A 21591-nucleotide genomic window follows, 5' to 3' on the forward strand; every position below is an offset into this window, starting at 1 on the left:
TATTCCAAGCTATGAAGCCAGCTATCTCGCCTATATTCATTCAAGCTTTTACCACTCAGTCCTACTTCCTTTAAGATGAGAATGAGAGATAAAGCTGTGTGTCATCACCATACAGATAACATTTCAGCCCAGAAGTTTCATGCAGATGTTTAAAAAGCATGGGACGCAAGGTAGGACCACATAATAACTGTTAGATGGAGAACTCATATGTTTCTACTAAAAGCTTTAATGCTGAAATCACAACAATACATAAGCAAAACAGGTATCAAAGGCACAGCAGGTGCAAGACATGCCTAACAAGCTAAACATTGATCCAACAAGTCACACACACCCTTGGCTCCTATTATAAACTAGTGGGACAGGTACTGCTTCAGTGCAGCAAGTGGGATGTAACTTTGGACTGGGCAAGCAAACAGGAATGCCTTTGGGTGGGCTAAACCTGAGTGGTCTCTTTGCAGTGGCATGGATCTCTCCATGTCCTAAGCAATGGAGAAGGTGTCAGTGCCAGCTCAGTCAGACTGATGAGCAGGTGCCTCCTTGGGGACTGGAGAGTCATCCAGGTCATGGGCAAAGAGCAGTGCAAGGAGTGGCACTGGATCTGGAGGTGAGGCTGGCCCAGAGTGCCTGGGTGATGGCTTGCTGAATCTGCCTGTTGCTCTATCCTTGGGTGTTTCCATTGCAGCCAGTCCCAACCACCTGGCCCCTGGTCACTAACGGGCAACTCCTCCAACCTGTATTTGTTTTATTGATGATTTGTTAATTACAGAATATGATTTATGCTGTATTTGTGATGTTATTGTTATCAATTGTTTGTAAGCAGCTTCAGTATTCATTTGAATGGAAAGCAGCATAGCAATACAGCATAGCAATACAGCCAACCAATCAAATCAAAACCATATATCACAGTAGACAATACTGAAAGCTGCTGATAAATCCAGAAGAATTAACAGGCTCATTCTACCACTGTTGGTCTCCCATTACAAGTTGTTTACTAGGGCAACAAACCATAGTTTGATTGAAATGGAACTGCACTATCCAAGCAGACTTTGAAGCAGAGTTGCTACAATGCTCTTGAGCACCAGAATAGAACATTTAAAACTGGCTGGTAATTACCCAAGTTAGAAGGGGTCCAAAGTTGCTGTTTTGAACAAAAGCAAAGATGAAAAATTATGCACCCGTTATAAAGAAATGGTATATTTGTAAAACCATGGATAAAAAGCAAAATCACAAACCCAGTTTCTATTGCATAAATCTCATTCTGATAAGCTCTGAAAACAAAAATGTGAACCTTGCATACGAAAGTTACATAGTAGCATGAAAAAGAATCCCATTCACTGAGAGCAGTTTCAGAAATAAGGACCAATCTTATTCACTCAAGGGACTACCACAGTTCTAGTAAGCCTTGTAGAGTTTATGCAGAATTCATTCAGAATGGAAGGATATGACTTACAAATGTCTTTGAATCATTCACATAAATATGCATACCTGCCATTTATAACAGTAGCCTTGATGAGAACACACAGGGTAACTGACTGCAAGAAACGCTTAAGAGGGTTACATTAAAACAGAATATGAAGAGGTGGTTAGAAATCACAGGACAAGTGACACCTTATTCTGATAACCTGGCGATAAAAATTGTAGGGTATGATGTATAGGCAGAGATGTTACCACTTGGAAGACTGACTGAACACTAATCCTAGAAGTCTTAGAAACGCTGCTTAGAATTAGCAACACAAGCTGGGGCAAAGGTGGTCCTGTACATAAGAAACAGAATCATTACAAGTTGAGATCTTTAAAGAAGGAAGCGGCTACCTTCCAAGTTAATTGATCGTGTGCTAAGAGAGAATTTTAAACAAATATTTTTCATTTTTTATGCAAGGCAAGACGCAGCACCAACATCCTTAAAACAGCTGCCAAGAGCCCATCACTGCTGCCAGTAGTGCCCGGGTCTCCCTTTTCTGGCACTCCAATAAGTGCCAGGCAGCCACCATTGTGATTGCCTACCATGTCCCTGATGCTATGTCACTCTGGTGCACCATGGGCAATCAGAACCGCAGCAGCCTAGCATTCATTGTAGAAGCACAACTGCTGCCACCCTCCTGGTCCTCTAGTAGGCCTCACCTCACCTACCCTTCATGTCTGGTGGAAAGAAACAGGAGGAGGACAGGGGCTGGTTGCCTGCCTGCCTGCCTACATGAGAGACACATTAGAGCAGTGTTTCCCAACCTTGTGCCTCCAGCTGTTTTTGGACTACAATTCCCATCATCCCTTGCCACTGGTCTTGCTAGTCAGGGATGATGGGAGTTGTAGTTCAAAAACAGCTGGAGGCACAAGGTTGGGAAACACTGCATTAGAGGACCCCCTTCAGCCTAGAGCTACTTGCCCTTCCTCCAAGGAGTTGCCAAATGGCAGTACAGCCTCTCAGCCACTGGAACCTACTTAGTTAAAAAGCAGCTCCATATATTCCTGAGTCAGGATCTATATAGTGCAACGATGTCTATATTGGCTGGTAGCAGCACTTCAGGCTTTCAGACAAGAGTCTTTTCCAGCCCTACATGCAGATGCTGGGACTTTGGGCATGCAAAGCTGATGCTCTACCTCTGAGCTGTGCTGCTTTCCCAAAGCACCATTTAAAATAGGTTAGGGAAGTGATTCTCAAACTTTTCCTCTGGACCACTTGAAAGCTGCCATGGGTCTTGACACACCACTTAAAAACACACACAACTTTTGTTGTTGTGCAAATCAATGAACTTACATAAGTCATATCTTAAATGATTGTAGTCTTGCTGTTCTAATGCAATGGGTATATCTCCATCAGCAGGGGGAAAAACCCAAGCAAATTCAGAGCAAGGTGTGGGTATTTTCAGCTGTTCCACAACCTTTCTATGAGCCACCTGAGGGCAGCTCAAGGACTGCTAGTGGACCACACGGCACAGTTTGAGAACCTCTGGACACAAACAGGGATTTCACAAAGGCTACCCATTGACTGTAAGAGACAAGTATCACACATCAAAACATAAGGCTGTCATTCCTGCACCACACAGCAACTTTCTATATTTATGGAGAACCTTCAAAAAGCTGCTTTGAGGCTTGATGGGAGAGAGGTAGGAAAAGGAAATTTTACTGGCAGGAGAGGAAAACACATAGATGGTGGCTGCAAACTGAATTGAGAGACACAAGATGACTTGCAACACCACATTTAACTGCTCCCAAGGGACAGCTCCAAATTAAAGTTTCATATTTTAAAGCTCCAGTTAATGAATTAATAATAGAAAACAATGTACTAGAGCTTTAGGGATTGGATCAGTCCACAGGGGTGCGGGTGTCCCTCATAGGCTATTGTGATGGGGGGGAGGGGGGAGCCACTAGCTTAATATACTGTTACCATCTCCGTTCTTCTACACGATTCACCGCTAAACAAAAGAAGCCCTAAGGAAGCGCTGAATTCTTAAAAGACTTTATTTTCCACGTACAAACATGTAAACACAGGGAAATGAAAACAGCTAAGTGTCTAAAAGGAATTAAATCAGATTAGTTAGTATTCCCAACTGAATGGCTTTTTAAAAAGAAAAGAAATAAAATGTTGCTTACCGACAAAAGCACTGTGGGATCTCTCCTTGGCCATACAAAGGAAACAAGAAGGGAGTGTTTCCGTAACGCCCAAGGCACTGGAGGAACTTCTGAGTCGCCTTCAGGCCATCTATGGTGTAGCAGTCAGCCTCCGAGACCATTGCAATGGAATGCAATATGAAATGCTGCAGATTGGGAGTCAACTTCTGGGTTTTTAAGTAGTCTGAGAATTTAGAGTCCTTGTGACCTGTTTCGGGGAATAAAAGAAAAGTCAAGCATTAGTCGTTCCGGACAATTATTTACAACTACAGCAACAAAACAACAACAACAAAAACCAGTCAGTCAATCAATCAATCAATCAATCAATCAATCAATACAAGGCATACTACAATCACAGAAGGACTGTACTGCGTCAGATACTGTGTTAGTCATCTTTTAGGCTTCAGGCATCTCTCCGAACTCTACTAGGCAACACTCAAACACTATGCCTAGGGAATGGTTTTGAGTTTTTCTTTATTGGTTACATTTGTTCCCCGCCATTCCTCCAAGGAGTTCAAGGTCATACACACACTTCTTCTCCCTCTCTCCATTTTATCCTCCCAGCAACTCTGCGAGGTGGGCTGAAAAACAGGGACTGGCTTAAAGTCACCCAGTGGGCTTCATGACTGAGTGGGGAATTGAAACGATCTCTCAGGTCTTGGTCTGACACTAACCATTACACCATACTGGCTCACACTGTTTTGGATACAAGCCCTCCCTACCCGTTTTTTAAAGCACAACAACCAACAACCCCATTTTTGCTGTTCTCTCTTGCCTCAAGAAACAAAATCCTCGCTCTCTCTTGCCTCAAGAAACAAAACCATCACTCACAGCTTTGGAACCACATGTATTGCCTGGATTAGATATGCACTTAGATGGATGCTCTTAGCCCAGAGATGGAAGGAAGACAAAGGTTCCACCAGAGAGGAATGGCAGACCAAACGGATGGACTGTGTGGAGATAGTGAAAATGACTGGGAAAATCAGAAACCAGGAAGACCAGAATTTCCACAAAGAATGGGGGAAATTTATAATTTACCTTGGAGACCACTGTAAATACTTGATCTCTTTAGCAGGATTTGAATAACACTTGTAGTGTAACAAGAACTAGGGATATATGGGATACTTAAAAACTGGAGTGACTTACAATATGCAGCTGAAAAAGCACTAGCGACGGAACCCATGGAAGGGTGGGGGAAAGCCCAGAGATTTGGGTAAATCTTTGTTTATTTGCCTTTTTATTATAATTTTTAATATAAATTTTAATTTGTAAAACCAAATAAAAAATATTATAAAAGGGAGGGGGGGAATGCTCAGAGCTCCACATGCTCAAAGGCTTCAACATCAGTTTGAATGATCAGGAAGGTTATACACATGCCCCAGAGTGTCCCCCAACATTAAAGTGAATGGAAAGCTTGTACACATGGGGCTTCCTTCAGCACATCAGAGGTAATACCATCTTGTATAGCATCTGAGAACCAAAAGGTGCAGACATTTAAAGATCAAATGAAAATGCCCAGTGAGATTCTCCTGTACAAACCTTGATATTCATCAGGGTGCTGCTCATAATCCAGACAAAATGTAAGAAATTTCATCAGCATTCTTTTTTCCACCATGGTCAACTGTTTGCTGTTGAAGACGTCAGCTCTAGAACATGGAACCTGAAATATAATTTGGAGGTTTATTTTCCACCACTCCAAACACAGTCAGGGCCAGGAAATGATCTGTGTCACAGAACTGGAGAAATCTGCAATTTTTAAAAAACCATTATCTTTTAGTATTAATTTAAAAACAGGATTTTTCTGTGTGAAAATGTAATCTCTTGCAAACACCATAGTCAGATAACTCAACCATGCTTAAGAGGAGGTCTGGAGCAGGCTGTAGGATTCTGCGCTTTCTTCCTTGGTCCCATGCCTCGCAGGCACAAATTACCTCCTGCCCTCTCAGAACCATGGCTTGTTCCTCAAAATTTAAATGCTGATTAAGAGGGAACCATGGTTTAATATTAATCATGGTTACATAGGGAGAGGGAAGGGATTCCACAGCCCAATTGCTTAGCCATGGTAAATAAGAATGGGGACATTACATTTACGCCTGCCTTATGAGTCATACCTTCTAACAGTCATTATACATAGGCGTAGCCAATTCAGAGTATTCTGAAGATTCAGCATGGATCACAACCTACCTTCCTTCCAGAGGGAAACTGCCTGATTTTATGAATTTAAAAAGTGCTATTTCAACAAGTTTAAGGATTGTCTTTTGAGCAATCACTCAACTTTTGAGAAATCTCTTCAGCTCTTTCCTAGTCCTATAAACTTGTGTTCAGATCAATGCAAACTTCCTGTCTTTTCTGCCCAAGGGCACCATGATGTCTGCAAAAACTCATGTTTGCTGCTTCTTAGACTTCTTTTCTCCCATATAATAAACCACTAATATGCTATTCTTCTAGACAAACACTTGGTGTTGGTTCATGCGATGGTCTTTCATTTTAAACAACCTTTAATGCTGGGCAATTGTGTCCTTCAAGGACACAATTGTCCTCACAAAAACTATGATTTTGGTTTATGTGATTTTCCGGTCTGCATCCTGTTGACTGCAGAGTTACATTAGAAGGCATTTCCTTTCTTAGTTCTGCTAATAAGCTCTAGCACCTCCTTCCCAACTGAATGCAAATAATGAATTTGGAAAACTGCACTATTTGGAAATCTGTTGCTAATATCAGATTTATTATATCAACAGTCAACTGGTGAGAACGGGAGATTTGGAGCACCAATCAAATTAATTCTCTTTTTCCAATTCCGGAACATACTCCCAAACCTTAGGTACATGTGCTCCCTCCTCTAGCCTTCTCCACTCCCGTTCCCTTCCCAACTTCTTTTGCTGGGCAAACCATTATTATCTGAATTGGTAAACTTTTAGTTTGCACTTGCCCTCCAAACCAGAACTACAAGGCCATTTAAATCCATAGCTTCCAACTATTGAATGTACAAGGGGAAGAGAGAGGGTAGAGGGGAAACAGTGTTTGTGAGCTTGAAACTTTGATCCCAGGCCTGCATCAGCAGTTGGTATCACTAGGAATGTGCCAAAGCCCATGCTTCTACTGAGGGCACACTGCCAACCCCAGGTGTCTCCTGGCTCCACTTCTCTCTCTTCCTTACTGCCACTGGGTATGCAAGCAGTGATAAGAGGGGAGGAATGTGGATACAGAATGGACCTTCACTTGACTTGTACACTTCCTCTGCGAAGTTGTGAAGATTGGGGCCAGAAGGAGAAGGCAAGTGAGTGGGTAGCAGTGGCAGTGGTGAGGAGTAGATGGGCCCATTCAGAAAGGGGGTCCCAATGACAGCATCTTACTCAAGGCACTTCAAAACATGCAGCGGTTCCTGCTTAGACGAGCCAGATCAGGGTCTGGTCATTATATCCAAACCAGTCCAAGAATGAAAGAACGTACAGTATAGCAGAGAAAGTGGTAGAGTGAAAGGAATTATACCTACATAAAAACTTATGTTAGTCAAATTTGCACTTTCAAATGAATTGCAAGCTCAGCTTTTGCAGTTAGGTCCATTTCAGTACCTACCTGTTCCACTCTGCCTTCTCGAAATGCAAGAATCCGGGTGACATTTTTGAACTCAGCATAGCGACTAACATTTGACTTAATTAGGAGGTCAATCAACAATCCTCGGGAGTACAGTAACTGCATAAAAGAAAACATATATATATATATATTTGAAGACAACCTTAATTTTAAATTATCTTCTTTCTAGCATTGTTGAAGAGAAACACAATGTCAAGGCTCCACATTTTTGCAAATCAAACGTGTCATTTATTTGATAACAGTTGGAGTACTACTTCTGTATCTTAAGCCTTTGAATAACAGTAGTAAATGCTGCCAGAGCTAAAGCCAAAGTGGGACAAGTGAAAAACAAGAGGTAAATGCCAGCATGCTTGGGGGAGCCTTGAGATTTCCCCCTTTATTCTTGAAAAAGTAGGAGCAAACCGCTACTACCCTGTAAAAACGAATTTCCCTATGGGCTTGCTTCGCAAGACGAAAATGTCTTGCGAGTTCCTGCGGGGTTTTTTTCCCTTCCCCCCTTTTCCTAAGCCGCTAAGCCGCTTATCAGATGATCCGCTGATAAGCCGCTTAACAGCTGATCGCTAAAAGCCGCTAAACCGCTAATAGCGCTAATCCGCTAAGCTGTCAATGGGCTTGCTTCGCAACATGAAAAAAACCGCTATACGAAGAGCCTCACGGAACGGATTAATTTCGTCTTGCGAGGCACCACTGTACTATATACTACAAAAGTTCCAGCTTCAGTGTGGGTGTGAAGCTATTAGCAGGGTCATTCCTACTTGGTTCAGGACTTAAATTAAAAGGCACATACTCTCCCAGATTTGCTGGAGGGGAATAAGGATGCTCCCCTACAATCCATAACCCTATGGGCAATAACTGCTGCATATTTGACTTTACCTTACTGAAAAGTTCACTCCTATGCTCACTTGAAGCAAAACCAGAGGCTTCAAGGTGAAGAAAAGATGGAGAATAAAGGTAAAATGCAAAGAGTTGAAATTTGGAAGGGCTGCTTCCGGTTTTTCTACAGTGCCCGAGTAAGTGGGAGAATCATGCTTTTCAAATTTCCAGGTCGTACCTGAATAGGGAGGGGAGAATCTACTACAGACTAAATCCAGGAGGAGGAGACACATAATTCACACATTCTCTCACACATAGTTTCTGGCTGCTTTGACTGTTGTCCAGAAGCAGAGAGAGAGAGATGAAGGATAGGTTCTTGCTGAAATAGTCAAGAGAAAAACCTTGGGGAAGTCAGAGAAGAGGCACAAATCCTTTCATGAAATTTTGGCAGAAGAAGTCATCTACATCAGGGATAGTCATCATGAATTCTCATCATCCTTGATCCCCGGCCATGCTGGCTAGGAATGATGCAAATTGTGATCTAACGGGTGGAGGGTACCACGGTGGCTATACTTGCTTTATATAGTGAGTTACTGGGTATCCAGATCTGCAACACACGAACTAGGGTCCAGATGGTTTACTCCCACCAATATGTGAGTTTCAAGCACTTTCAGGAGTGCAGTATTTACTTTGGGCTGCCTCATGAGGCGCTGCTTCAAAAGGCCACCTTAATCTGCAGAGGAAGAGCAGTTTTGCAGTGAGCTAAAGAGCCTCTGAGCATGAACAAAACAGAAATTGCAGAGAATGTGATCCCAGCCAAGGAACTGAAAAGAGCGGAAGAAAGGATGCAGTCAGGCTGCAAGCCACCTGGTAATCAGAAATAAAGGGAGGCTGCAACCAATGCCAGTTTGGTCTACCTGGAGGTGAGGACAATGGAAGAGGAAGAGCACTCGAGACCCAATATCCTTTCAAAAGAAGTGACATTTATTCTTAGGTTCCCTGAAGTCAGAACCAAAGAGAATACAATATGCTTCTGAATACAAGTTACTAGAATTGCCAGAATGGAGAGTACCCATAGGCATTTGGTTGGCCTCAGCGAGAACAAGATGTTGAACTAGACGGGAATTTGGCCTGATCCACCAGGCCTTTCCTATACAGTATTCTTATCCTTAGGAACTAAACTTCCTGGAACACAGGGTGCTTCCAACCAATCTGTTTATAGAGGATTCATCCTGATTTATTTGCAAGGAGATCAGATGACATTGGCTATTTAATGAGCATTCATTTCAAATTATTTGCATGGAGGTTAGGTGGAGCTGCATTAAAGCAAGTGTAATCCCAGGGCATTTTCTTTTCACTTTCCTTAAAGCATAAAATCTGATTATTTGGGGAAGTAGGTTTGTTGCCCAAGAGTGTGAAATCAACTGAACAATCTGAATTTTGCCACGGTGCAACTGAATCCCATCCCAAATTATTGAAAGTCAGGGAGTGCCCTAGGTTTGATAAATAAAAATAGAGAATCTTATGGGAGCTATCCATGCCATCAAGAAATAGCTGGAGATCTTCTTTCCATTTCTACTGCATAACATCCTTGCCAGTTTTTGGAGGTTTCAAACTTGGTTGCATTTCAACAATGCATTAGCTTTTATCGACCTGTACAAAACCTCTTTGGCTCCTCCCTTTGTGCAAGCAGGGAAAACAAACTAAGAGGTTGCAATGTGTCCTGTTATGTGTTAGTTGGTAACTATGGTTAATGGCTTCCAAACCAGCCAGGTTTTGAAAACCAACTTCCTTACACTTATCCATTTGCGGGTGATGGGAAGCTCTAGTAAATGGTGGCTTCCTGGTTTGTTCCCCTGGTTGTGCTAAGTGGGTGGGTGGGCAAGTAAAGTGATTCCATGCAGGTTCATGAAGCTCATGCCATTATTTCCATGCATTCTTTATACATTTTCTCTCCCTCGATTTTCGTCTTTTTTGAGGCTTAAACTACTGTCCTCATTTCCTCAATATCCCAGCAAGCAGTGTGCTCACAACGGTTACAAGTTAAAACCATAAAACTTAATCTTCTAATACCTTTGCTCACTTTATATAAGCTAAAAATTTATTACACATTCTGGGAAGGACATGAATGTAAAAAACCACAGCGCAAGATGGATGACTTAACTTTTAAAAAAAGAAGAAGCAATGCTCCACTGAAGAAAGTTACTTATGCAATGCCATCACTCTCAAAGTCTCGAGGAGAGAACTTTGTAAGGCCTGGCAAGAGATTGGGGAGGCTGGTTGCCTGATTAGAACTAAATCCAAAGGAAGCTCACAGGGGCACGATAGGGCAAAACAGGCCAGAGTTGCAGAATCTGGGAGAGCTCTGACTGAGTGACTTAATTTGCCAGCAAACCCCCACAGTTACAACAGGTGGAATGTGGGGGACATAGGAAGCTGCCTTACACCAACTCAGACCATTGTTACATCTAACTCAGTATTGTCTGGAATGGGCAGCAGTGGTTCTCCAGAGTTTTAAGCAGAGGGCTTTTCCAGCCCTACCTGGCGATGCTGAGGAATGAACTTGGGACTTTCTCCTACCATGCAAAGCAGACGCTCTACTATTGAGCTACAGGGGCAGTGTGGGGATTGTTTGGGAAACTCAAATCCAATGTCATCTGGAAGCCACAGACCCTGTCTCTGTTTAGCACTGCCACAAGTACTATGTCTGCAACTTCACATGACTACATAAGGCAAAAGTAATGACTATCATTAAGCATGTGTACCAAATCATAACATTTTTTTCTCCCCAATGGTTCATCCTGCAATAATATTTCTCGCAGCAAGGTAGAAGAGAGTTAGAATAGTACGACAGCACAGTAGAAGTTGTTTTTTGTTTTTGGAATTAGTTTCTTAAAAAGCACATAGCTTTCAGAGAACATGTAGTACAGTTCTCCCTACAAAAACTCAAATCCCTGATCAGCAAACCAACATTCCTAAAGGAAAAGGTGCAAGAAGTGTCTTGTTTTGAGACCCAATACGGTTGTTCTATCCCCAAAGCAAAGCGTGCTTTTAGCAGATACTTTAGCTTTGGTTCATTTTTTTTAAGAGAGAACATGTGTGTCTATTTAAAACCCCCACAAAACGCTCTTTTATAAAGTGACCTATGTTCTTTAGAGCAGAATACTAGGTCCCAGGATCATCATAATTATCTTGCATTGCATGAAGCAAACATAAGGTGCAGGGTTAATAAAGAAAACATAGGCAATGAGTTTCCTACCTTAGAAATTAAATCAATATTAAATCGTCTCCCTTCTTTAACAATTTGGGAATAAGTAATTTTCCTTGGTTCAGCTGCAGCTTCCACTATTGATGCAGCTTCGTTATTTTCCACTTCCTGTACTGATTGACCGGGCGTTACATTGTCACAGGGTTTCTCCCCCAGAGACGTCACTTCAACAGCTTCACGGTCAGCTGCACATTCTGGTTCATTTCCTGCAGCACTGTCAGGGAATGTTTCTTCACCTTTGGTCCCCGATGGCCGATCCTCCAAAGAAAAGCACTTTTCCTCAGCCTCTGGGTTGCCAGAGACTTCCTCTATAACCTCACTAGAAGCAGAAGCAACAGAGGCAGGGGCCTTCGGAAGTGCACCAGCTTCTTCCACATCTTCAGCTAGATCCTGACTGATTTTTCAAGGGGAGGGAGAGGGAGAAGGGGAGAACAGATGAAAATCAGTCCCCAAACCTATCTTGCAACTTTCTGGGTACAACAGCTATTTCGACCAATTGATCGAAACATTATAAGAACCATGTCTACTTTGCCTAGTCAACACAGATACACAAGACAAGACATACCATCTCCTCTATTTCTAACATTCAGAGTGTGAGTGTCATTGCTTACGTTACCAAAACAGCACAACCGATTAAGATAGTGGTAACAATCAGTTTGGAGAAAGTCTCCAGCAGTATGAAAAATAGCCCCACTAGGATAAAGCATGCTTATGGGCAGAAGGGACAGAAGATGACAGTGATGGTGTAATGGAGCAAAGCGGCTGGAATTCTGAATAGCAGCATTCCACAATGCAATATTTTGTTACAAGTCCCAAGTAACAGCGGGAACAGGGTGCATGTGCACAGGTCTCACCCCCAGCCACTGATTGGGTGAACTGCTGTGATGTAACAGAATGTTCACAAAGTGCTCAGTGGGGAGGTGCCAGCAACAAAATGTTAACAAATACAATACAGCTTTGTTGAGGGAAGTGAATGACCAGCTTGGAGGGAAGAATATCACGCCACAGGGACTATGGATAGAAGGAGCTGTGCATCATGGATTGTGCGCAAAGCCATAATTAAAAGTGGCTTATGTGTACATGCACGCACACGCATATATGGAAACAAAATCTTCATCTTTATTACCGATCCACCCATGGCCTTTAATGAAACATAATGAAGGCATGCTTTAAATCTTACTGCTGTGACCATTAATCTAGTGGCTGCCTATCATGATAAAGGTAAGGAGGTCAAAAGAGCAAGGTCAGCAGATGTAACAAGTCTTTGGCATCCTCCTTTCTTCCTTAATGGCAAAATCCTTAACATTCTCCTTCTAAGGCCACACTCCACATTTCAAGCTCATTTTCCTTTTTAATCTTCAACTTCAATGGAGTCTACCTCAGCAACTAGCACTTTTGAACTTGGGATTTCAGTTTAGGCTACCAGCAGAGATGAATCAAATCAGTGTCATTATTAGTGGGGGGGCGGGAGAGGAAGAGTTCACCAACCATTTTGCATTATCTTTTTATCTCAACCACTTAGCCATTAATCCTCCAAGTAAATGTTTTAAGCCTAGCCGTCAACAAATGAACTGCAATCTGAAAGGTGATCTGAAATGATACAGCAGTAAAACTTCAGTACTTATCAATAAAAGGCAGAGTTTCCCCAGTTGCCAGAGGTAAAAGCTATTTAATTTTTTAGGTCTTCTTATGTCTATCTCTGATCTAATTAGCAGCCACACTAGGTTTTTTTGCAAGAGAAGCCCCCGAGTGAGCTGGGCTGAAATAAAACTCATCACATCCCTCGGCCCAGGTCAGCTTTATAGGCATCACCTAAATGTATTATTTCAGAAATATTGTTGCTAGTAACAATGCATTTTCAACTCAGGGCTGAGGGGTTAGGCTACAAGCGTCAGGCAGGGTCTTTGTCATATATATTTTTAACACAGCTGCAGGGATAAGGGTGGGCTGCAAACTGAATTGGGAAAACAATACTAGATCCTCTCTACATTTTCCACGATTAAAATCATTCCTCCCCGAAAGCTGCTATTGGCCCTAGGAGGGGAGGGGCAAGGGGAGGAAAAGGAAGAGACAGAGGCTGTTCTCTGAACGCCTCCCTGGCTTCTTTGGAGTTTATCCTCAAAACTCACAGTTTCCAGGAAGCCTATGGAACAACCTCCTACCCCAACTACAGATATGGGAGTTTGGTTCTCATTTTAATGCGAACTGACCAAATTCTCATTTTCTAAAACAATATGTGAGCACAGCTACATTCAGAAGTACATTAGCTGCAGCTTTTAAACCTGCTGACAGTGTGACTATTCAAGGATTCCTGGCAACCTTATAACAACCACCAAAATATTTTTGTATAAAACTTAATTCTTCAACAGAACTGTGGCTATAAAAACCGGGCTTGGGGGGGGGGCAGGAGAGACACCCAAGTTTAAATCTTATGTGCAGATGGAGGTTTGTTTGTTTGTTTAAACCTGTAATACTAATTCACAAGGATACATGTGCAGCACAAATTGTGGTGTAAATTCTGAACATTATCTAGCGTCATTCATTAATTAATGGTACTAACAAAAGAATCTCTCAAAGCCAACGTGTCTTATTAATGCCTCGTAACAGCCACCCCTTCCGATAGGTCAAAAGAAAAATTGCCAACCAGCTGGTTAATTTATGCAGCACAGGTGTTCACTATTTATTTTTCAACCATTTGCCTCTTTTTCAATACCGCTTGTTGCGGAGATGGTTTTCTTCCACTTTGATGGATGCACTTTGTTCTGTGGCCATTCATTTCGGCTTTGTGCACTATATTACCACTGCAACCCAGCTGTTTTTATTCTTTCAAAATAAATGTTTAATGGCAACTTCATAGGAGTTCAGGGAAATTAAGCAACAATAGCAAAAACTAACCGAAGCATGTAAACCGTCAGAACTGCTGTGATCAGCTCTCTCTCTCGAACATTAAGTTATTAAAAGGAAGAGGTTTTTTATTTCCAATTTTAATTTTTTAGATACATAACATAAAATCAAATAACACTTATTCAAGACAAAGAGCCTGTTCTGATGTAACAGGCAAACTGTCTTCAGTGCTGGTCTGCATGCATTGGATATGGTTTGCTTAAACCAGGAAGTGAGTGAATTGGTTCACATGTAACACTAAGCCAAACCATTGTTTAGGATGGATGCACAAGGGTTCCCACAGAGGAACTGTGCTCTTCCTCTGGCCTTCTTGCAGGTGTGCTGCCATGAGCTATGCTACAGTTTGGTTAAGGACATTGTCCAAACTCAATGTATGCCTCCAGGAGAAACCCACAAACTATAAACCCAAGAATATACCTTGGTTCTATCTTGTGGTTTACCAGAAGCAAGACACTCTGTCAGCCAAATTCTGGACACAATACGAAGCCAAACAACGAGTCTAAAGAATTTACATGAGTTCACTATTCACTTCTGAGTCCAGTTCAAGGTGTTTCAGATCCAAATACCTGAAGGATCTTCCCTCCCTATCAAAGCCTGCCTGTACTTTGAGATCTTCTGGGGAGGCTCTTTTCCACACTCCACTACTGAAGGAATCTTGTCAAACAGTGGAATGAGACAGCCTTATCTATAGTGATGCTCCAATTACAGAATGCCCTACACTCACAAACATGCCAGACACAGAAATTGCCTTAATTCTGACATCAGGTTAAAGCTTCTTTGTTTGCCCAGGAATTGTAAGCTGATGTTGTTTAGCCTGCAATTACATTTTTAGCTGTTTCTTTATAACGGTGTGTTTTATTCTTGGACATTTTATGATTTTATTTATGTTCTGCAACCCACTTTGGTATCTGTATAGATGAAGGATATGCTACTATTCTACTATTCTAAATAAATAAATAAAACTGCTTGTGGCATCTCTGAAGCCAGCTGTGGCCACAGCAGTGAGCCCCAAACCTTCCTTTATCGGGTCTAAGTTGGGGGAGCAGGTTTCACCATGGAGGAGCAAGCTCACACAGCTGGCCCATTGGCTTCCCTGTTCAAAATATGCCTCCACATACACCATTTATGGGCAGGACAGGAAGCACTCACCTGGCATAGCAGAAATCTTCAACATGCTGAATGGTTTGGTCTGCCTTGTTCAGAGGAATACCTTCTTCGTTTTCAAGGATCAGTTCTTCCCAGCGGGTGTTTCCCTCACAGGGGTCAGCCGTTTTCTTGAAGGAATATGCAAAAAGGAACAGAAGTGTTTCATTAAACTTTTTTTAAAAAATTAGCAAATGATGTTTGGGCTTCATTTAAATATTAAGAAGTTGGAGAAATAAATATTTAATTCACTTTCTTTAGCAGTGTGAGGAACAGGGGTTATACTAGACCCCTTCCATAGACTGAATTTTTCCAGTCTATGTATCCTGCAGATGTGTGTGTGTGTGTGGTTATGAAATGAGAGGTCAAAGTAAACAGATCTGGAAGGTTCCTATGTTCATACTGTAGTTTAAAAAAGAAGTTGCAGAGGACTGTAAATGAGATTCTGGGCAGCAATAGAATCTTAACACCAAAATGTTTATTGAAATATCTGAAAGCCGCAATAAACAAGGAAAACTTAGAAGTTGCAACAGCAATGATTACTGCAGCCAGACTAGTCACAGCAAGAAATTGGAAATCAGATATAGCAGGTGACATTTTGCAAGGATATAAAAACATATGGGATATAGCATGGTTGATAAAACCTACATATTCTAAAATATTGAATGATTATTTTTTTCTGAAGTTTTTAACCAAAAGGCTGAATATTTAGCACGGTACAAAATCACTACTGCTTACCTGGTTCTCTTTTATCCAAGATAATAATCCAGAGAAACTAAAACTTGCCCAGTTTCCTCCATAGTATTGTCTTCTATTGTGGAGATGGGGGAGGGGGAGAGAAAAGAAAAAAAGAATAGCTAATGGAGTAAGCTTTCATTTTTGCAAAGATTCTATTGCAATTATTTAAACATAATTTACAAACTACTTAGTATTTTTTAAAAAACCTCTTTGCAGTGAACAACAGAAAAAAATGAATATCATTGAAGCAAATATACAATGCAGAGTCAGTAAAAGTAGTAGTATAAAAGCACATAAAAACAGGAAATAAACACAGGGTCTGATCTTATGGTTCACAGGCAAAATGAAGTGAGTAAGTTCTGCTACCGAAAAGGCTTCCATGTGTATACAGGAACAGAAGAGGTTAAAAGAAAAGCAAAAACACACCATAGCAATCCCAAATAAGCAAAGTTTACAGTTTCTACTTAATATACATGTAACATTGGTAGAATTTGGGGCTGGATGTTTTTTGAGTGTGGGGGTGACTTTTTGTTTCTGCTTTTAATAAAACCCATACACTCTGAAAATACATTTGCATTTTTCCACCTTAAAAATGATACCCTCCCAAAAAAAAAGAGTCAATTGTAGAACAAAAGAATAAGATATGATATTCCTAGCACTTCTGTGCATAGCCACTGTCAAGTGCCTCTGCATCATTCAAGAACAGCAGCACCATCAAAGGCTGCTCTTTAGTTGAGAAAATAGAAGGGCCAGGTTTTCTTCCAACTTTTAATTTAGTTTCTGTCATTAGCATATACCTAATCTGCAGAAGGCTGAAAGCCCCTGGTCATCTGGAGGGAAAGGGCCACTACAGAAAAACATGGGCACTGTGGCTTCTAAATTTTCAACAGAGCCTCTTGAAGCAACTCAGACTAGGTTGGCTACAAACAGCGTTTTTGTCCCCATTTAACAATAAAAACACAGGTTGCACGAAGAAATGTTGAGTTATATGACCTGATAAAAGGATTAAGTGTGCATCAAATTAAGTGTGCATTTGTGTGCTGTGCAAAATGTACTCAGCTTGCCACAGAGAAGCACAAGGAGTTACAGAGGGCACTAAAGGGTTACCCCAATCAAAGCTCACAGGAAATCCCACTTAGCATATGCATGCACATATTTCAAGTACATTTAATGCACATGGCTTCCCCCAAAATCATGGGAACTATCGTTTAAGGAAGCTGAGAACTGTGGCTCTGTGAAGGATAAACCACAGTTCCCTGGATTATTTGGGGAAAGAGAGGATGGAAGCATGCAAGCCCAAATCTTGTGCATGCTTGCTTCTATAATGTGAACCATGGTTTAGTGTTACATCTGAAGCACGTTTCTGTCTGACAGAGACAGGAGACCTTCACAACTGTGTGGTCAAAAGAACTGTGTCACTGATGCAAATTTAACAGTAGACTTGCAAGAGGGGGCAAGAACAGTTCTTTTGTAAATATCAGTTAGGAAAGTTACACCTCTCGATGCTGTAATAGTCCTGGAAAAACAAATCAAAGCTGCTGATGCCTGAGAAGAAGTTGCTGTTGCTTTATGAGAGTGGTCTGCATTTGTCTCTCCCCTGTTTGATCTCTGGAGTGTGTGTGCATGTCTCCTGTCACCTTAATAAGCTGTCTCTTGTTACCGACCCGGTCAAATTGATTTTAAGGCAAGAATGTAAAAGGACTTCTGGGCCTAATCCCAGAACTAATCACTTGGCTGAAGAACTTATTAGATAGGGATATAGATAGCCTGTGGCCCTTCCGCTGTTGTTGGACTACAACTCCCATCAGTCCTGGTCATAGGCCATGCTGGCTGATGGGATTTGGAGTCCAACAAGATCTGAAGGGCAGATGATTGCCATCTCATCCCAAAATAGTATGAGGGCTAGTCAGCTTCTTTGTACACCTCATACTTTTCTTTAAACTTTTTGTATCACTGAAAATAAGAAAGAAACAATGAATTACTAACGTTTAATCATTTTCACACACCAGCAGCAGAACTGGGTCAACTTTAGTGTAAAAGCAACCTATTGGACCAGACCAAAGGTCCAACAATCTGTGGCCACTGAGGAAAAGATCAGGTGCTTCTGGCAAGCTCACCACCAACCTCCTCAGCTTTTCCATACACACACACGAAGGAAGAGGAAATTCAAAGCCAAATGGAGGTTCCATGTAGCTGTCATAGTCAACAGATGCTGATAAATACTAGGAAAACAGATCTATCTAACCCCCTCTCCCCTTTAATGCCATCTAAGTTAATGTGGCAGTGAAGTAAGAATAAATGTGTGCCCAAAAAGCCATTTTGTGATTGCTTCTACTCAAAAAGGGCAAGATCAGAAATTTGGAACAGGATGAGTTTTTCTAGTATTTGGTCTACATGACCAACATATGGCTTTTGCCATGTAGATCAGGATGATCGTACATCAGAGCTGATTTTATGGATTGTCCCTGCCCAACAGATGAGAAAATAAAGTCTGAGCCTTCCACAAAGATAACTAGGTGGATTTGCATCGCATGGTGGCTATTCGGGTAAACACCCTCATATGTTACAACCGGTACACTACCACAACAATGAATCGAAAATAAAAATATTAAAAAGAGGGACTTTCCTTCCAAGAATGAGGGATAAATTTGGCTTGGAACTATTCTGTTTTATCTAGTATTTCACTAAGGTACCTATACTGAGGTTTTGGTAATACCCAAACTTACTTTTATGTCAAATGGTTTAACTGATTAAAAAGCAAAGTGAGACAGCTGCCTATCCCTGCATTGCAGGGAATTTGGACTAGAAGATCCTCAGGGTCCCTTCCAACTCCAGAATTCCATGATTCTGTGAATGTAACAAGTAAGCTGACTAGAGAGCAGTGAAGGGAGGTGGAGAGGATCTATCTATCCCCACCTGCCCCCAGTTTTCAAGCTAGATTTAGCTAAGTGTATAAAAGAGTTGGAGCCAAATCAATTTTTACTTTGTGGTAACAAACCTTTGTGCACTTAGCTGGGAGTAAGCTCCACTAAACAAAGCGTGCAATATTTTGCAGACTGCTATGTAAATTTCATAAATATGCCGAACAAGACAATTTTATATGCCAACTAAGGTATGAAGAAACCATTTTATGTTGTCAAAGCAGTAATAAGTTTAAGTCTGATAAGAAAGAAAGTGTTGCATATGTTTATATTTTCCCCAAAATCTCCAGCGCCCCCACAAAAAGAACTAGGAAGAAATCCCCCACCCTAAGCTTCAAATTTTCTGGAGGTTTTACATCCCTAGTTCAACAGCTTATTTCTTTGTACTGTGACAAAATGATTAGACTCATAAACCAAATTTTACTGTCAGACACGAAATAGACAACCTGAAGAAATATGCTGCCTTCCCTTTGCTTTGGTTATTCCACCAATGCATCCAGAATTTACGAACAAGAGCAAAGTCCCCTAAAACAAGAACATTTGGGGGAGGGGGAGGGGAGGGGAGGAGGGAGGTCACTAGGAAGAAAGATCTTCATGCATAAACAAATCGCTTTCACAACTGCATTCAATTCTCAACTTTCACAACTTCAAATTTAAAGTCAATGCCAAGTCTCACGTTCCGAATTGCAAATTACTTTTCTAAATCACTTAGCATCTATCCTTGAAATTTCACACGTCAACAGCTCATTAATATCTACAGTAAATGTAGCTCTCTGAAAAAGAACCACATTTTTTTTTCAAAAACATTTTATTGAGACGGATAGCTAGCACCCAGAAATAGAGCCCCCTTCAATTACAATTTGGCAGAAGCTAACTTTGGTTTTAAAACATGACTACCGGAATTTATGGCCAGGCTGCAATGGAAGTGACTATTTTGAATAAGATTAGCTGTTCTTGATGGGGGATGCTTGGACAGTGTTTATAAATCAACAGAGGTGCTACTCAGTGGTTTATAATGGTCCACTTCAGACCATCTACCATCATCACATAAGCGGTATATTATGATAAACGCAAAACAGTGGCGGGAGATTAAAAGTAATAAGATCCACCCAGGGTAATGAATCCAGGCAGCACTGGCACACAAAGTACTTCAAAAGTTTCATTTGACTCACAGTTTCTCGCTGCCCCCCTCCCATTATGCTTTCTATCTAACTCCTATCAGAAAGGAGAGATTTAAAGTTTACACAGCATAGCAAGGATCAGATTTACAAGTGGGACCAATATTCCATTCCTCCTTCTCGTGTGCCATAACACCCAAGAATATTGTTTAGGATTAATGGATTTAAATTTTGAAGTGGTAGTTTTCATCTTTTATTTCTCCAAATTTTAGTTTTATTTATTGATGGATGCCTATCAAGGTAGAAGCAACAGGTAGCTGTCCAGCCAGGATAAATGAAAGTGGGAAATGTGTTTTACGCAAATGTGTTTTACGCAGTTCGATCTGGAAGGACTCAAAACACATAGCTACTGTAATGGGACGGGGAAACATCCCATTGTAAGCTGCATTTTAATAGAAGATGAGAATTATTAGATATGTTTTACTTACTCAAAGTGTTCAGACAGTGCTTTAGACAGCTGACAATTCTTAATACATTTTTCCAGGTCTATTTCTCATTTACCGGGAGATTGGAAAAACACTTGTTCTGGATAGGGTTACACTCCCTCTGAAGGAGCAAGAGTGTAGCTTGGGGGGGGGGTACTCCTGGATACATCTTTGTCATTAGAGGCCCAAGTATTCTCTGTGGGTATGAGTGCATTTTACCAACTTAGCCTGGTTCACTAGCTGTGGCTATTCCTGGACAGGGATAGCCTGATCATTGTAGTACGTGTGGTGGTAACCTCCAAGTTGGATTGCTGCAATGCACTTTACATGGGGCTGCCCTTCAGCCTGGTTTGAAAGCTCCAGCTGGAGCAGAATGTAGCATATGGATTGCTGATGGGGGCATCTGGCAAACAACATGTGACACTATTGTTAGTGTTTTTACTGTGTGGCTTTATATGTACAATTGTTGTAAACCACTCTGATATTCTTTAGGAATAACAGTATATAAATAGATTTATTCACTGAAAATACACACACAGTTTTGAAATCAGAAGGCTATTTTAAGTGTATTCAAGAACATGTAAAATAGTGTTAGGTGCTGCCTATGTCTGAGCCTTCCTACCATTCCTCTGCCAATCCCAATTCAGAGAAGGGTGATATTCAGTTGTTATTCCCTCACAGGCTAATACCATGGCTAAGGAGAGATTTGCAGGCTCTCACACACTCTCCCGCAAATGTTCTCACTCCTGGAAGAGGTGAACAGCTGACATATGAGAGTCCATGTTTTCCTACTTATTTATTAAAGTATTTCTTATTCATCATTCATCACAAGGTCCCATACAACCAATGAGATATTGAAAGGGGTGAGAGAATCTCACCCAAAAGCTCCAGTGTAAACTGCAGAAAAGGGGGATATTTAAACTCATTCCAGGGGAACGTGTCTCAGATAATATAATGTTGTTTAGTGACCACAACAAAAATAAATGTCCCTAAAGATA

At 41.3% G+C, this 21591-nt stretch overlaps 1 protein-coding gene across 1 annotated transcript in view; it reads right to left on the reverse strand.

Annotated features, from left to right (window-relative positions):
• CHM (CHM Rab escort protein) overlaps window positions 1-21591 on the reverse strand; it is a 72422-nt gene that overhangs the window by 40149 nt on the left and 10682 nt on the right. Inside the window, exons 3-8 of the mRNA XM_081897402.1 lie at window positions 16070-16142; window positions 15338-15462; window positions 11276-11678; window positions 7186-7302; window positions 5149-5269; window positions 3592-3817 (exon numbers count right to left, since the gene is read on the reverse strand). Of these exons, the coding sequence (XP_081753528.1) occupies window positions 3592-3817; window positions 5149-5269; window positions 7186-7302; window positions 11276-11678; window positions 15338-15462; window positions 16070-16142 (1065 nt within the window). The remainder of the gene's footprint in view (window positions 1-3591; window positions 3818-5148; window positions 5270-7185; window positions 7303-11275; window positions 11679-15337; window positions 15463-16069; window positions 16143-21591) is intronic.

This window comes from Podarcis melisellensis, assembly GCF_964234715.1.
Source record: "Podarcis melisellensis genome assembly, chromosome: Z".
In the NCBI taxonomy this organism is placed as follows: domain Eukaryota; kingdom Metazoa; phylum Chordata; class Lepidosauria; order Squamata; family Lacertidae; genus Podarcis; species Podarcis melisellensis.